This window comes from Balaenoptera acutorostrata, chromosome 1 (genome assembly GCF_949987535.1).
Source record: "Balaenoptera acutorostrata chromosome 1, mBalAcu1.1, whole genome shotgun sequence".
Lineage (NCBI taxonomy): Eukaryota > Metazoa > Chordata > Mammalia > Artiodactyla > Balaenopteridae > Balaenoptera > Balaenoptera acutorostrata.
In genome coordinates this window covers 197169913-197186815 of record NC_080064.1, presented here as the reverse complement: position 1 = coordinate 197186815, position 16903 = coordinate 197169913, and the positions used below count along the sequence as shown (strand labels likewise).

General features: G+C 63.9%; 1 protein-coding gene across 2 annotated transcripts; it reads left to right on the top strand.

The window, feature by feature from the left end:
- The first annotated feature begins 965 nt into the window (after window positions 1-965).
- TNNT2 (troponin T2, cardiac type) lies at window positions 966-16264 on the top strand. Of its 2 annotated transcripts, XM_057544571.1 has the most exons (15): window positions 966-1090; window positions 4613-4658; window positions 5452-5462; window positions 7578-7602; window positions 9771-9841; window positions 10193-10225; window positions 11030-11063; window positions 12172-12232; window positions 12427-12543; window positions 12953-13030; window positions 13467-13577; window positions 14648-14757; window positions 15151-15241; window positions 15716-15756; window positions 16012-16264. In XM_057544571.1, exons 2-15 carry the CDS (start codon window positions 4621-4623, stop codon window positions 16055-16057), a joined length of 867 nt encoding a protein of 288 aa, XP_057400554.1. In that variant the 5' UTR covers window positions 966-1090; window positions 4613-4620; the 3' UTR covers window positions 16058-16264. The 2 variants fall into 2 exon arrangements, with proteins under 2 accessions (XP_057400554.1, XP_057400549.1); XM_057544566.1 differs by lacking the exons at window positions 966-1090; window positions 4613-4658; window positions 5452-5462; window positions 7578-7602 and having other exon boundaries at window positions 9730-9841; window positions 10196-10225.
- Window positions 16265-16903: the final 639 nt, after the last annotated feature.

Sequence of the window (16903 nt, the reverse complement as noted above, 5' to 3'; positions counted from 1 at the left end):
TGCTGGCAGTGTAAAGGGCCACATGGCAGGGATTGAGCCTGGAGGTGGGGACTCAGACCACTGGGCTCAGAGGCCACCGGGGACCATGGAAGGACAGTGGCAGCTGAGTGACGGGGCAAGTCTGATAGCAGAGTGGGTGAGGAGCACGTGGAGGACCCTTTCAAGGACGTCGGTGGTGGACGCGGCATGTGGCTCTCAAGGCAGCCGCATACGTGCAAGCAAACACCAAAGCCCCGGGCGCTGGCCTCACGGACCTTGTAATCTAGTGGGTTTAGCAGATCATGGTCCCGTGTTGCCTAACTTTAAAGCCGTAGTGGCGTGAACGTCAACCGTCTTCCCTGCCCCTTCACTCAACCAGCTGCCTCTTTGAGGAGAACCCTCATTCTTGGCTGGATGTGTGACCTTGAATCTGACCTCCTGTATTGGGTTTAATCCCTGCGCAGTAAGGAGGGCTTGCCACGTGGCTTGGGGGGTCAAGGAGAAGACCCACTCTGCAGATGTGCTCACTGAGGCCAGCAGAGCCTGCCTCCCCCACAAGGCTGCTCATCCTGCCAGAAGCAGCCAGTAGCCTGGAAGCCGTCCTCATCCACAGCATTACTTCAGTCGAGCTGCAGATAAGCCCTGCTTCTGCTCCCGAGACCCCCGCCCGGAGACTGACAAAGTGCCTTGTGCCCCCGGCCCTGCCCCCAGCCTGCCACCCCGCCACTGGCATCCACTTTACTGGGATTCTCAGGAGGGACAGCTGGTTTGTGTTACATGCCTTCTCCCTCCTGTCCCCTGCCTATCTGTCCTGGTTTTAAATAGCTTATCTGAGCAGCTGGACGACCACATGGGCTTATATGGCCTGGGGTGCATGTTCCCTCAGCCCTGTCCCCGGCACCTGCCAAAATAGCAGCCAGCAGCCCCGCTCCCCCTGCCCCCGCCGCCCCCCCCCCCAGGCTGTCTCCTGCCGCACATTCCTCCACCTCGGGGCTTGGCTCCCAGGCCAACCGCGTGTCTGCTTAAAGCCCTCTCCATCCCCTGCCCTCGCCCAGACCCTGCGAGGCCGCGCAGACGCCGCAGGACCGGTCTTCGGCAGCTCCTGCTCTGGGTAAGGCTCGGGCAGACTCTGGAGAGCGGAGGGGTGTCCTGTGGCCTGGCCCTTCTGTCCTGAGTCCCCGGGTCCTCTCTGAGAGGGTGTCAGAGCTGGGGGAGGCCCCGTTCCCTCGGGTGCTTCCGAGGAGGTGTTGCAGGGACAGGACCCTGAGACTAGTTTAACTGGCCCTCAGTGAGAGGTTGGAGGCTTGGGTTTGAGTCTGGGATCTGTCACCGAAGGGTGGTTTTGCTGGAAAGTCTTGGGTGAGCGGCTTTCCTTCCCCCGGCCTCAGCTTCCTCATCGGTAGGAGGGGTAGATAATTGCCAGGCCTCCAACCCACAGGGCTCCCCCTCCAGGCAGAGGGCCCCTGAGCCTTCCCAGGGAAGGGGTCCCTCTCGATCCCCAGAGAGCAGAGTGAGGCCTTGTTCGCATCAGTCAGAACAGTCCTTGCGGCCGAATTCTCTTTTCCCGGCATTCAGACACTGTCCTGAGGCAGCAGGGACCCCTGGAGGCCCCTCCAGGCAGACACGGGGTTCATCTGACCTCCCAGACCCAGGACTGCACCCCTCCCCAGGCAGGGCACGGGCTGAGCAATGGGGAGAGACCCCCTTGGGAGACCCCTTCATGGGGGGTGAACCCAGCTCACTGGGTTAGAGGGTTAACCCTGAGTCCAGCTGCCCCCCACCCCAGGGTCCCTGCGAGTGTGACCCTTGCCCCATCCACCTCCATACGCCCCCGGGGAGAGCGCTTGCTCTAAGCTCAGGAGGGAGAACCATTCCCTCTTCTCCTGGGCAGGCTGAGGACAGACTGGGAAAGGGACCGCCTGGAGCACGGGGAATTTCAAAGCACATTCCTGTCCTCATGCAGCTGGGAAGCACCTGACCTCCTGAATTCCTCCCCTGACCCGGGTCTTATAGGGCAAGGCCTCCTTCTCTAGGGGCAGAAGAGGAATCTGAGAGGATCAAGTTGCCCACTGCCCCTCCCACTCCCCCCGTACCCTGGCCTAGCTCTGCCGGTGGGCTAACAGCTGCAGGCTTAGGAAGATTCCAGTTGAAGGCTGGGGACAAGGGCTGAGGGATGGGACCCCCATTCCTCTGTTTTATAGACAGGTTAACTGAGGCCCAGAGAGGTTAAGTGACTTAACTAAGGTCACACAGCAAAAACTGGGTTTTAAACCCAGCTCTTTTGACCGCATGGCCAGCATTCTCTCTGCCTTCTATCGTTTTTGCTTTACTCCCCAAGAAATGTGACCCCACTCTCTTGGCTGTGAGGGAGACCGGCTAGAAATCAGTCTGCGGTGGCAGGTGGGGGCCCGGGTGTGGGCATTCTGGTACCTCGCCTGCCGGGTTCTCGACTGCCTCCAAGCTGGAGCCCCGCCCAGGCCCATTGCCTTCCTGTCACCAGTCCCCTGAACAATTGTCTGGGCTGCGTCCTCTCTGCCGAAAGCCCTCCCCTTCCCATGGTCGGCAGGCTATTTTTAGGAGCTGGACGGCACTCAAAGGAGCAGGGGGCGGTCTCCGGGGCTGTGCCCGATGGCTCTGAGCCCGTGGGAGGGCGGGCGGGAGAGCAGAGAGAGACCCCAAGCCCCAGTCTGGCCACGCACCTTCCCTGGGAGGCCTCCCCTGCGCCGAGGTGACAGACTCCGCCCGGGGTTCAGGGAGGGGCTCCCCAGTTCTCGGGCCACCGGTTCTGGCTACTTCCCTGGGGCTCCAGGCACTGCTTCCTCTGCCAGACCCCCACCCACTCTGGGCTGGGGGCTCTTCCCCTGCCACTCTCCCCGCAAGGCCCCATTTGAAGACCCTCTGGGGTGTGTCTTCTCAGGACACCCTACACATCTGACATCTCTTTCTCACCCACTGCCACCCTCACCTGGGGCAGCCAGCTTCTGTCCAAAGCTCCCTGTGCCTGGCCCCGCCCTCACTGCCCCACCGACTCCAGCGAGGGGGGCTGGCGAGGGGGGCTGGCGAAGGGGGCTGGTGGGGGGTCTGGCTCGCTGCAGCGCTCGCCCTGACCCAGCAGGACTGGACGAACTGAGGCAGGTTCAGAAGAGCAGCCAGTCCGAGGCTGTGGCGGTGCTGGGTCTGAGGAGGTGTTCCGCCAGAGGGGCCGCGGGGCAGAGGCTCCTTCAGAACTTCTTGGCCTCAGAGGGGCTGCCTTGCGGTGGACATCACGCCACCCGCCAGAGTTGCGGCTCACTGCGTGTCCGCAGATGGGTGCCTGGGGTGGGTCTCGGCCAGGACAGTGGGGTGTGCGGGGACAGGGGATGCGGGCGTGAGCGCCGCTCTCCGTGCCACTGTCACCGCAGGCTGAGCCGGAAGTTGGTGGCTGCAGCGCCGGGTGCCAGTGGGGCAGAGTCAGGAGCAGCCTCGCATCACCCCTTCGGAGAAGAGGGAACTGAGGTGTGGGGAGGTCAACGACCTTTCCAAGGTCACAGGCAAATGTGAGATGGAGCCAGCGTTCAAAGCCAGATCAGCCCCCCAGTCCCGTGCGGGCAGCCTCCACCCCCCCCTTGGCTTCTCCCCGTCATTGCAGGGAAGTGACAGTAAAACGCTTTCCTCGGTGTCAGCCTGGTCCTCACAGACCTCTGGGCCGGGCAGCCAGGATGCGGGCACTCTGCGCTTTGGGAAGACTTGCCCCAATGCTCAGCTGACAGGAGAGTCTTGATTTTCTGTTCCTACTGCAGTGAGGGGAGAATCTCAAGACGAGAGCTTCCCCAGAGAAGCTCCATTGAGTTGGACTTTTTATTGAGCCAGTGTAGATAAACATGCTGCTGTGAGAAATGATGTAGAACCACACACACACTGCCCAGTGTCCCCCGCGGTAACACTTGCACAACCAGGTCCAAATCACAGCCGGGACGTGGAAGCTCCATCCGTGATCTTACTCGGATTCCCCGCTCTGCTTCGACTTTGTGGGTGTGTGTGAGTGTGAGCGTGAAATTCTCTTCCGTTTTAGCCTGTGCAGGCCCGAGGATCCACCACCAGAGATACTGAGCAGTTCTAGAACCACAATCGTCCCTCGTGTGCCTTTTCCTACCACGCCCACCTCCCTCCCAGCCTCCCCACGACCCCGAAACCACCAATCTGTTCTCCATTTCCACAAGTCTGCCGTTTCGAGAATGTTATAGAGGTGGAAGCACATGCCTCGGCTTCTCCTCCCCCCAGGGAGAGTAATTCCCTGGAGGTCCGTCCGGGGTGTCAGCTGCACCCCCGGTTTTCTCCTTCCTGTGGCCTTGTCACCATCCACGCCACGCTGTGCCGCTCCCAGGGGAGACTGCGTGGATGGGGCAGTGCTTCTCCCCGGGTCGCTGGGCGAGGCTGGGAAGGCTGGGGAAGCTTAGAGCGGGGGTTCAGATGGTTACCACGTGGTGCAGGTGTTGCCGTGCCCCCGCCACAGGAGGCAGCGGGCTCTGCTGCCATCACGGGCGGATAAGGGGCGGTGGTCAGAGTCTCGGGTGGACACCGGGCCCAGCGTTTCTCGCAGAGCCGGGAGGCCGGCCCTCCGCCCGTGCTGACTGTTCCTCTCTCTGGAGGGAAGCGGAGACCATGTCGGACGTGGAGGAGGCGGTGGACAAGTCCGAGGAGTGAGTACCGGGGTCCTGCTGGGGGGCCTTCCCCTCCGTGCACCTGGCCTGGGAGATGCTGGGGTGTGGGCAGGGGCCGTGCCCCTCTGGGGGCCCGGGGAGAGCTGCACCCCTTCGTTTCCAGCCGTGTGCCTCTGGGCTGCCCCGCGGGGTTGGCAGTAAAGACCCCATTCCCAGGGCAGTGGGCTCCTGCCGGGAGCTGGGCCTCCCGAGAACGGACCAGAGAGGTTCCGTGAGGACCCCGAGGCCACAGAGCGACCGTGCCCCAGGAATCCACCTCAGAGCCCTTGTAATCACTGCCCCGGGAGGCCGCTGTTCCTGCGCCGCCCTGTCCCGAGCGCCGGGGAGGGGGTACACACTGGCGGCCGATCACGCAGTCATCTCCTGAGGGGAGTGGGTGCACAGGAGTGACACGAGTGCCGGCACGGCTTGGACCCCACAGACCTCCCTCCTGGTTGCGGGGCGTGGAGGGCCTGGGGGGCTGCGTGGAGGGGCCCCGCCCGCCTGCCTGGACTTGGACCCCGGGTGGAGGGGTGTGGACAGAGCGCAGGGGACCAGCAGCTGAGCCAGGTTTCCTGGGGGTGGTCAGAGGCAGCTGGACCGGAGGCTGGGCCAGACCAGGCTGTGCGGGTGGGCAGAGCGGGCGGATGCCAGAACCCAGTGCAGAGGGCAAAAACCGGGGTCATCTTCAGGAAGAGGCCAGGGTGTGGTGTGTGGATGTGGGGTGGGTGTGTGTGTGCACGTGTGTGCAGCGTGCCCTGTGCTCCTGACGGCATCTCCCCTCGCACCGCAGGGAGCAGGAAGGTAAGCGCATGCCCCACGCTCACTGGGCAGGACAGCCTGCTTTGAAACTGATGGTCTCTTCTCTCCTCTCTTGGGGTCGCACCTCATCCCCGGAGCAAGAGCCGTGGAAGGTATGGGGGACGGATGGGGTGGGAAGGAGGGGCGGCGTGGAGGGAGCACATTGTCCCCGCCCCTCGCTCTCAGCTGAGCAAAGACCCTCCACCAATCCCAGCTCCTAACTGGGATCAGCCCGAACCCTGGTGCTCAGGTCTTGGGGCAAAAGGTTTAAACCTGTCTCTATCGCCCACCAGGTGGTTCACAGGGAATCACTGCTTTTTTTCCAATTAATTATCTTTGCTCTTTTTCTCTAATTTTTTTCTACCATGTAAAGTTTTAAATGCACATAAAAGTGGCAAAAATAGAATAATGCACCCCCCGTGCACCCATCACCCAGCTCAACAACCGTCAACTTACAGCCCATCTTCTCTCACTTACTCCATCTCTGCCCAGTATTTTAGAGCAGACAAATCATCCGCAGACATCACAGCACCCCACGCTTACTTAGTTCGGTATGAATCTCTAAAAGATACGCACTATTTAAAAAACATAACCATAATACCGTGATCACACCTAAAAACGTTCAGTTTAATGCTTTATCAAATGAGATTATGAAGGTGTTCAGGTATCTGAGGCACGTCTTGTAGACACGAAGACGTTATTACCTGGCGAGGGTCCACTCTGACCCTCGGATCTTTGCCCTTCCTACTTGCTGATCATTATCATTATCTTGGTCCTCTCCTCAGCGTGGTGCCCCTTCTGCCTGCAAGCACCTAACCTTCCCTTCCTCCTGAGTACTTGACACATGCCAGTGGTCAAGAGGCCTCTCTCTGTCCCTACCGTGCCCCCAATTGGCCCAGCATAGCCCTTGGGCCCCTCAGGCTTCTGCCCCCGGGAAGGGTGGATCCTGCCCCTTAGAGGCTCAGCGGACCCTCAAAAGCATCATGTCAGCACATCGTGCATGGACATTAGGAGGAGGGTCTCTGGGAGAGAACTAGGGGGCTTGGGAGCTGACCCTTGTTCCCGAGTCTTCTGGGGAAAGTGGGAGCCTCTTGCATTTGAGGCTGTTCCAGGGGTACCTGACAAAGAGGAGACACAGAGACACTCACAGGAGAACCCGGGCGGGGGGGGGGGGGCCTTGGGAGTCAGTTCTCAAGGAGCACCACTCACATCAGAGGCTATCTGAATATTTTTTGAATCAAAAATCTAGCTCCACCTTCAGTTGTGTTTCCTGCAGACTCTCCATACGGTGGGTTTTCCTTTGCTTTGGAGGATTTGCCAGCTCCTGACAACAGGTTTTGGGGGATGAGGTTTGAGCCATAGACTCTGGATTTGGTACCAACCTGCCTGCTACCCACACTAGGATTTGGCTGTGAATTAACAAAATGATTCTCCACTGCGTTGGTGGTCTGAGTCCCTGGAGCGTCTGCCTTGCTTGCAGTGAATGGACCACACCCGGCTCCCTGGTAGCTAAGTCCCCGGCTGCCAGCGACCAAGAGAGCGAGGTCTGGAAGGGTGTCACTAAGCCCACAGGACGGACAATCCCAGGGCCTCTGCTTCCTTCAGGAGATAATAGTCCTTCTGCGGGCCGTCGGCCTTCCTAGAGCGGGAGTGCTGGGCCGTGCTTCCCTGCATGGGGTCGCTTCCTTCCAAGTCTGCCCTGTGCCCGGCTCTCCTGGAGACTGGAGATGTCTCGTGGGTCCCTGAGAGGCTCCTTCGGGGTCGGGATGTGGAGGGGTCTGACAATAGTGCGTTGTTCCCACTCTGGGGCCTCTGTCCCCGCGAGAGGGAGACGGGAGCCCTGGGGTCTGGAAGCAGGAAGTGACCAGGTACCCTGAGTGCCCCCCAGGGCCCAGGCACAGCCAAGCATCACCGAGAAGGGAGTGCAGCTATTTCCCCTTTGCTGACCCCTGAGGCTCAGGGAAGCCACCGGAGCGGGTCTAGGAGTTGGTGGGCCAGGGCCTGGGCTCCACGGCCCACACCCACGCCACCATGCGCCGTCCACGCCTGCCCCGTCCTCCTGCCCCCAGGCTAACCTGTCTCGCCTCTCCCCTCGCGGCTGCCGCTCCCCGACCTCAGATGAGGAAGCCCGGAGAGAGGACGGGACAGCGGTGCAGATCTGCCTGTCCCTGTGCTCCCACCCTGTCGTCCCAAGTTGCCCCCATGAGGAGGGGCCTGCACTGGGGTGGGGACCGTTGTGGAGCGGCCGGGGCCACTGCCCCTTTCCGTGCTTCCCGAGAGGGACCCAGGCTGGCCAGTCCCCCACCCGCTCCAAGTCCAGGATCCAGAGGGGACCGATGTCCGCCCCGCTGCACACACAGTGTTCTGTGCTGGCCCCGCCCTCTTAGGGGACAGCCCCCGGGCAGGGTGGCCGGGGTGGGAGGGGCCTGGGGACAGAATCATGGGGAGAGCAGCTGGGGGACTGGAAATAGCCCGAGCAGCAAGGACGGGATGTCAGCCTGCAAGTGTGCACGGCTGCATGTGGACGGGGCAGGGTAGGGGGCACAGACTCGGACTGAATTTTAGCGGAAACTTTCTGGTAGTGACGTCTGAGGATGCGGGGGCAGCTGGGGCGTTCCCCTTGGGGGTGTTGGGTGCCCACTGGGCGAGGTGGGAACTGAAACATCAGACGGGGTGGGAGAGGTGTTAACAAGATGGGCTGAAGGTGGACCCCACACCTGGCCATGTCCTTGCTAGCCAGCCCTCCCCTCTCACCCCTTCTGGAAGGATCTTCTTTGAGGTAAGGGTCCTGCAGGGATCAAAGAACAGGACTCTCCAGGCCTCAGAGAGGACTCAGACCTAGAACAAGAGTGGAAGCAGGGGGTGTGGATGCAGGGTGTGGAGGCTGGGGGTGGAGGTGGGTGTGGAGGCAGGGGGTGGAGGCTGGGGGTGGAGGCAGGAGGTGGAGGCAGGGTGTGGAGGCAGGGGGTGGAGGCAGGGTGTGGAGGCTGGGGGTGGAGGCAGGGAGTGGAGGCTGAGGGTGGAGGCAGGGTGTGGAGGCAGGGTGTGGAGGCTGGGGGTGGAGGCTGGGGGTGGAGGCTGGGGGTGGAGGCGAGGGGTGGAGGCAGGGTGTGGAGGCAGGGTGTGGAGGCTGGGGGTGGAGGCTGGGGGTGGAGGCGAGGGGTGGAGGCAGGGTGTGGAGGCAGGGTGTGGAGGCTGGGGGTGGAGGCGAGGGGTGGAGGCAGGGTGTGGAGGCAGGGTGTGGAGGCAGGGGGTGGAGGCTGGGGGTGGAGGCGAGGGGTGGAGGCAGGGTGTGGAGGCAGGGTGTGGAGGCGAGGGGTGGAGGCAGGGTGTGGAGGCTGGGGGTGGAGGCTGGGGGTGGAGGCGAGGGGTGGAGGCAGGGGGTGGAGGCTGGGGGTGGAGGCAGGGAGTGGAGGCAGGGGGTGGAGGCAGGGGGTGGAGGCGGGGAATGGAGGCCAGGGGTGGAGGCCGGGGGTGGAGGCAGGGGATGTGAACATTTCTGTGCTGGCCTCACCCCCCCCACCTCCAGGCTTTCCAGCCCCCCTGCCAGGAGGCCACCACATGTAGTGCCTCAGTCAAGGTCATCAGCAGCAGCCCCTGCAGGCGGATCCCTGTGCCTGGCGCCACGCTGTCGAATGTGTCTATCTACTCGGAGTGCCTGACTGGGGCGGGGTCTACACCCTGCCAAGCAAGTGGATGAAAACAGAAACCCCCTGACTCTTTGGACCGTACATGCGTCCACATGCGGGGCGGCTCCTCCACCCACACGCAGTCCTGCTTTGGTCTCTTTCAAACACAGATGAAGGGTCTCCAGGGTCTGAGCCCGGGACAGGCGCTCCCCTGACCCCTGTCGTGCCGCATCGGGGGACAGGGTGGGGAAGGGGGCGGAGTCGACAGAAAGAGCCCGGCAGACAGCCCCAACCCCTTCCCTGGTGCCGCCCAGCTCCCGCCTGGCCTTCCCAGAGGCCTCCAGGTGCAGAGCCGGTCTCCAGGCCCCTGAGAAGGAGCTGATAGTAAATGTTTTAGGCTTTGTGGCCACCTGGTCCCTGTGGAAGCCACTCAACTCTGTTGTTGCGTGAAAGCAGCTTGGGCCATGCTCCAATAAAACTTTATTTAGAAACAGTCTGGGGGCCAGATTGGGCCATAGTTTGCGGACTTCTGGTTTAAACCAAGAACAGAGTAGCCCCCATCGTGTCACATCAGTCACCCCCAAATTCATCTGGAACCTGGATGTCGCTGGCCCCCTCCCCACACCTCCGCCCCGGGCTCTGCCTGCCAGCACGAGCGTGTTCACTGTGTCTGGTTCACTTCTCCAGAACAGGAGGAGGAAGTGGAAGAAGACGCTGGAGGCGGGACTGACGCTGAGGAGACCAACACTGAAGGTAAGGCTCCGCCCGGGGGTGAGGGTGCGAGGGGCTCTGTCCTGGAGCTCGGGGTGGCGAGAGCCCCAGAGCCACTCCTACAGCAGCAAGAAATCCACCTGGACTGAGCTTTGCAGCCTGGGCGGCCACTCGTCCTGTCGGGGCTCAGCCCTCGGTCGCCCTGTCAGTAAACGCTGGCCACGTGCCCCTCTGGTGCCCAGTGGTCTTGGGCCCAGGGCAGGTGCAGACAGACAGTTCCGGACCCCAGACCCCCACAGGGCACACTTGGCCGAGGACCTGTTGCAGGGAGGCTCTTGGCAGGGGTTTGAGCTCGGAACCAGGACCTTTACTGATTTCTCACGTTCTGTTTAGAAGGTGGAGAAGAGGAAGATAAAGAGGCTGAAGGTGAGGCCCGCTGGGCGTTGGGAGGAGGCGCTGGGGGGCCGGGGAGCCCCTCCAGCAGCTTGGGGGAGACCCCAGGGAGGGGGGGGAAGGGCTGGGGAAGGCAGGACAGAACTCGGTGACCATGCGTGTTTGGAGATTGGGCTCCTCCTTGCAGAGGAGCTGCCTCGGTGGCGCCCGGGGGAGAGGGGCGATGTCCAAGGGCCCAGGCAGGGCAGGGCAGTGGTCACAGCCACGTCCACACACGAGGCGCCTGGAGCCCGGCTGAACCACTCGAGGGTGGGGAGTCTGGGGGAGGAGATCCCAGGCATGGACGGTCCATGGGGTGGGTCACTGCTGCGGTCATTGTTGGCCGGCAGCCTTCACCAGGGGCCCAGGTGGCCCCAGTCACGCCTCTGGAGGGGCACAGCCAGTGGGTCTTGGGGTCACGCCCCATCAGCTTCCTGGTCCCAGGCCGCCAGGAGGTCTGGGGGCAAGCGAGGAGGCAGAGGCTCGGGAGGGGACTCTGGGGCCAGGACCCCCAGGGACCGTGCCCTGGACCCCTCCTCACTGTGAGGCCAGCACTGCTGAACAAGAGGGCTGTGCGTGCGTGCGTCCCCCGAGACTCCCCTGGGGAGCAGCCCCGAGAGGGAGTGTGGGGTTTGCAACCCTGCGGCTTAGTTCTTTGGGTGCTCCTGCAACCCGGGGCTGGGAGGGACTCAGGTGGATGGGGAAACGGAGGCCCACAGGTGCCCAGCTCATCAGGGGCAGAGTGGGACCAGATCCAGGCCTCCTGACCCCGTGGCCGTGTGCTTCCCTTCTCTCCAGATGGCCCAGTGGAGGAGTACAAGCCCAAGCCCAGGTGAGTGGTGAGGCCCTGGGAGCAGAGGGCCCATGAGGGAGGACAACTGGGACAGGACCGCCGTGCACGGTGGCACAGCGGGCATAGACCACCACGTATGGTTTTACAGGTTGTGCACTGCACAAGAGTCTCTGCCGTCTGCTGCCAGGGTGTGTGGGGTTGGGGGGGATGGGGGCTGAAGTCCACCCACACTCCATCACCAATTCCGGGCCCTGCCCCCGTCAGCACTATGTCCATCTAGAGGAAGATGATGCACTAGCTGTGGCCCTGGGTGGACACCTTGTCTGACCCCACAGGAGAGCTGGGACTCCATCCTCAGTGGCTGAGGGGGGACCGGGGGGTGGGGAAGAGGGAAGAAAATTCAGGGGAGCCAAGCAGTGAAAGTGTGTCAGCCTCGGCGTGTGGCTTCAGAGCGTCACAAAGGGCCACACAGGGCAACTTGTTGCCACACACGTGACCCTGCCTGGGAGCTCTGGGTGCTGGGTGGGATGGGGGTTTCGGGAATGCCAACGCCGCCAGCTGGCGGCGCCTCCGCACACGCAGGCGTCTCCCCGCGGTGCCTTCCGGCTAGAGTGGATGGTCTGAAACCAGCCCAGCCCGACAGTCCAGCCCCTTCCCCGTTCCCCCGCTGGTGTGAGCGCTGCAGCGTCTCGGTTCAGCCCCACACAGATGAGGCAGACGGGAAACCAAGGCCCAGCGCCCGGGGTCTGGAGTCCCACGGCGAGTGTGGGAGGGGGTGGGGACCGCCGCGGCCTCCTGGGCTCCTGGGGAGGTCCCATGGGTCAGCCAAGCTGTCACCCGTGCAGCCTCTCTACTTCCTGGCTGGGTGGTTGTGAGCCAGGCGCTATGTCTCAGAGTCTCGGCTTCCTTGAGTGAGACGACTGGTTCCTACTCTGTGGGTAAACGTGAGGGCACGTGCGGGTGCCGTGGGACCCTGGTGCTGAGCGGCCTGGGGGCTCCTGTGTGCACGCCACGCTGGTGTCACCGTGCCGGTGTCCGGGTGGCGGCGGCCGCGTTTCTGCAGGGAGGAGAGGACCTTGCCCGCCCAAGCACCGCAGCCCCTTGGTCCAGGGAGGGCTTGGTGCTCACACCTCCTTCTGCCCACCAGGCTGTTCATGCCCAACCTGGTGCCACCCAAGATCCCCGACGGAGAGAGAGTGGACTTCGACGTGAGTTGGGGCTTGGGGAGGGCAGGCCCCCTGGGAGAGACCTCAGGACCTCCTGGCGGAGGGGAGGTCACGGGCGGGGGCACACAGTGCCTGACAGTGTCCTGGGTCCGGCCCCAACTGCTCTCCTGGACCCAGGCCCCTCCCCCCTGGCATGGGGGAGGTGGGCAGCCTCTGAGCCCCGCCCCCCCACCCAGGACATCCACCGGAAGCGCATGGAGAAGGACCTGAACGAGCTGCAGACGCTGATTGAGGCGCATTTCGAGAACCGCAAGAAGGAGGAGGAGGAGCTGGTCTCCCTCAAAGACAGGATCGTGGGTGTCGGGCCCCCTCCCCCGGTGGCTGGGAATGGGGTCCAGCAAGAGCCCCTGAGGCCCCAGCACCATGGTCTCTTCCCTCCCCCCCCAGAGGGCTGGAGCTGAGCCATCATCTCTGCCCCCCTACCTCACTCCCACCGGGCACCCCCCCACACACACAACCCAGCCACTAACGGAGGGAAGATGCGTGACCTCCAGAATCCCAAACCATTCTCCTGGGGACAAGAGGTTATTTGGATTCCTTTCTCCTCTCTACCTCCTGTGCTGCTTGCCCGACAGCAGGACTTGGCCTCTGTCTCCAGCACAGGGCAGCGGCCAGTGGGGGGGCACTCAGGGGACACGGAGAAGCCCACCTGACATTCTTCAGGTGTTGAGGTCAGTCCCACAGCGGGCGCTCCCTCCACAGGAGAAACGGCGGGCGGAACGGGCAGAGCAGCAGCGGATCCGGACGGAGCGGGAGAAGGAGCGGCAGACCCGCCTGGCCGTGCGTGACCCCCGCCGGGCCCTCTATGCGCAGACGGGGGCTCAGTCAGGGATGGCGAGCACCCCCTGGGCACTGGCGAAATGCACTGGGCGTTTAAAGACCCCCCCACCCTCACCCCTGCACAGCGCGCCCCCCGGGAGCTGAGGTCCCATAGCCCCCGTCCTGTGCTGCTGCCAGGGGCCCCGCCTCGGTAATTCCGCCCACCCCTGGGGCCCCATGCTCCTGGCCTGGGGGTGGCGGGCCTCACTGTCAGGAGTTGGGACCCCGTTCGCTCAGTCCCGTGTCCCCGGCCAACAAACTCCAGCACGAGGCCCCATGCCCGGAGTGCCCTCAATCCTCAGGACAGTCTGCTTGGCCACAAAGACCGCCAGCGCCAGTCCAGAAGCAGGGTGTCCGGCCCCCACCCCTAATCCACTCCCTCCCTGCCGGAAACCAGGAGGAGCGGGCCCGCCGGGAGGAGGAGGAGAACCGGAGAAAGGCGGAAGACGAGGCCCGGAAGAAGAAGGCTCTGTCTAACATGATGCATTTTGGAGGCTACATCCAGAAGGTGGGGGGCCTCCAGACGTCCCGTGTCGTGAGGAGTGCCTGTGCGCGGGATCCCGGGAAGAAATGTCCAGCCGCTGTTGCGAGACTGAGTTCCCACGCCAGACCCGAAGCTGGCGCTCGCCCAGCTGGCTTTCCCTGGGAGGGGCTGCTGGGATGAGGGCTGTGGGCAGAGCCCGGAACACCACTGCCCCTCCCAGCCCTAGCCCCACGCTGGCTGGTAGAGCTGGCAGGCCCTGTGCCCCGTCTCACATCCACCGTGTGTGGCCTCATGCAATCCTGCAGCCTCAGTCTGCTCATCTGTAAAACGGGGTTAATGTCCACCCTGCCTGCTTTGAGAGGGTCAGACGGGCTACCCTGGAACGTGGCTAAGTGCTGCCTGGACGCAGGCTGGTTTGCTCCTGGGAGCTCACCCCCACGTCCTAGTGCTGGTGCCCATCCCCACCAGATACTCCGTTCCCAGGGGCGGAGAAATGGGAAATTGATCTTCTCTGTGCAGTGGACACATCAGAACATTTTCTTAGTTTTCCAAGTCCCCAGCTCAGAACTGGGCCAGCCCCCTGGCCCCTGCGCCCCACGGTGACCCTACGAGCAGGGCCCTGCTGTCCAACATCCCCACTCCACCCCGGACGCACGTCCAGTAACTAAGGTGGCCCGCGAGTGGGGGGAACCGAGGCACGCAGACGTCCCTCTCTGAGCGGAGGAGACGTCCCTCTCCTTCCCGTGTCTCTGCCTGTGTCCCTGTGCCCTCCCCTCTTCCTGTCTCTGTCACTGTTTGCATCTTTCTCTCTGGGTCTTCCTCTTGCTGTCCTGGCTCTGCAGGCCCAGGTGGGTGCCAGTCCTCAAACCCTCCTCCTCCTCGTAGTTTGGGGAGCCCCAGGAGGGGAAGGCTGTTGGGGGGAGATGTGGGGAGGTAGGGGTCCAGGGAACCCCCACCTGTCTGTTTCCTGGGGAGCCCAGGCAGTTGCTGGCCCGGGGGTTGCAAGGCCGAGCCTCTGTCCCCGCTGGGTTTGGGGGTGCGGGGATAGGAGGGGGTGTTCTCTAACCCATTCCCCTGCTTCTCACTCCCTCCAGACGGAGCGTAAAAGTGGGAAGAGGCAGACGGAGCGGGAGAAGAAGAAGAAGATTCTGGCCGAGAGGAGGAAGGTGCTGGCCATCGATCACCTGAACGAAGACCAGCTGAGGTGGCGGCCCGCACGCTGGGGCTGCACCCACGAGGGAGGGGCGTCGGGCGGAGGGCAGGGGCACCGGCTCGCCTGAGCCACCAGGGGGCGCTGCCGCCCCACTTATTCCGTCGGCGGCTTTGGTGGGACCGCGACGGGCTGGACGGGGCAGCAGAGCCCCGCTCCCCTTCCCCACCTGCGCACGGTGTCGGGGCGCCCCCCACCTCCGCGCTTCGGGGCTTTGTCCTGGCGGCGCCGGTGCCCCGTCCTCAGTTCCGGACACTGCAGTCAGCCGGGGTGGGGGGCCTCGGCAGGCCTGGAGAGGGGAGGAGGGCTGGGATGGGGAGTGATCAGGAGCAGGAGGGAGGCAGGTGAGGGCCCTTCCTTACTGCCGCCCGCCCACGGCCTGTGCAGGGAGAAGGCCAAGGAGCTGTGGCAGAGCATCTACGACCTGGAAGCGGAGAAGTTCGACCTGCAGGAGAAGTTCAAGCAGCAGAAATACGAGGTGAGCCGGCCGGCCCGTCCGCAGCCCCACACCACTGCTGCCCGCAGCCCCTCCCCGTCCTGCTCACCTGCCTGCCCGCTGCCTCCTCTGACGGTGCTCAGCGCCCACCGCTGGGCTGGCTGGTGCTTCTGGAGTCTGAGGGTTCACTGGGGCTGAGCAGACACTTCCTGGGGTTCCAGCCGTGGGGTCTTGCCACTTCTGGCCTCGAGGCAGCAGCTCAGTGCACTGAGCACGATGGGGGGACCAGGATGCACGGGCCAGGCCTCCCGGTGGAGGTGGTGGTGGGGACCTCACCAGGGACGCAGCCGCTTCACTTCTCACCGTGATGGCCCGGGGCCTTAGTGTGGGGTCCTGGACGCCAGGCAAGAGAGCGGCTCAGCCCGCTGGTCCTGCCCACCCCGTCCCCAGGCCAGCCGGGTCCTGAGCCGAGTGGGTGCTGGCGGGGTCACTCTCTCTTTCCTTCTTTTCTTACAGATCAACGTTCTCCGCAACAGGATCAATGACAACCAGAAAGTGTGAGCATCCGAGCTCCATCCCCCCCTTGCCCCCTCCCCCCTCCTCCCTGTCTCCCAGGCCTCCCACCCCTTCCTCCTCTCCTGTAGGGTCAAAGAACTCCCCCCGCCTGAGACTGCTGCCCTGTTGAGCCTCTGGAGGCAGCTCCAGGTGGCCCCCTGCCCCTGGCAGCCCTCAGCAGCCCCCCACGCCCCCCACCTACCCACCATGGAGGGCTGCCCCGCGTCCTGTCTGACTGGGCCCTGCTTCTCCTGCAGCTCCAAGACCCGTGGGAAGGCCAAAGTCACCGGGCGCTGGAAGTAGAGCCTCAGCCTCCTCGGAGGCCGAGCCTCCTTCTCCCAGGATCTGCTCCTCGCTGTGTCCCCGCCCTGCACACCCCCGGCTCCCGGGCTCCTCCAGCACCGGAGGCCGACTCCCGCCGCAGACCAGGAGCTGGCCCAGCTGGAAGCCGCACCCGTGCCCGACCGCGCCCCCACGCCCACCCTAGCCAGTAATAAAGGCCACCACGCACCCACGGCGTCCTGTCACTTCTCTTTAGAGGGAGAGAAACTGAGGCGCACCCTGGCCTCCCAGGGACTCGGGGCGGACAGCAGCCCTTAGGGACACAGGCCCCTGGACCAGGGCTTTCGCCCGCTCCCGGTGGGGAGGGGGCACGGCCCGGGGATGCCCGCGCTTTCCCCAGCCTGGGCCGCAGGGCAGAGAGGCTGTGATGGGAGCCCCTGGCGGCACCTCACGGCCCCCAGGCTTCACGAGTGAGTCACTCCCGGGAACAATGAGGCCTCGGTGCACACCTGCTGTCTTCCTCTCTGGGCCAGGGTGCGAGCAGCGGGCGGAGGAAGGAGGCCAGTTTCATCAGGCGGCTCCTCACGCCTCAGAAGACGGCCTGGGCCCGTCTGCGTGCCTTGGTCCCCCCCACCATCTGGAGGTCCTCTTGGGCTTGAACTGCGAGCCGGGGTCGCGGGGTCGCAGGGTCCCTGAGCTGAAGAGGCCGGGCCCTGGTCCAGTCGGCAGAGGACGCGGAAGCCGCGTGGGAGGGGGCGGGCCGCCCTGCCCTCTGGAGTCCCCTGAATGCAGCTGTCCCTCCGTCCGGGGTCCTCCGCTCAGTTCTCACTCCTCCACCGGAAGGGGCACGGTGAACACTTCAGGGTG

What these genes read in the sequence shown, in the direction of transcription:
- TNNT2 (XM_057544571.1), top strand. Translation starts at nt 4,621, where the DNA reads ATGTCGGACGTGGAGGAGGCGGTGGACAAGTCCGAGGA. An exon ending in GGAAGATAAAGAGGCTGAAG is followed by an intron (nt 10,226 to 11,029) that starts GTGAGGCCCGCT and finishes CCTTCTCTCCAG; the next exon opens with ATGGCCCAGTGGAGGAGTAC. An exon ending in GAGAGAGAGTGGACTTCGAC is followed by an intron (nt 12,233 to 12,426) that starts GTGAGTTGGGGC and finishes CCCCCCACCCAG; the next exon opens with GACATCCACCGGAAGCGCAT.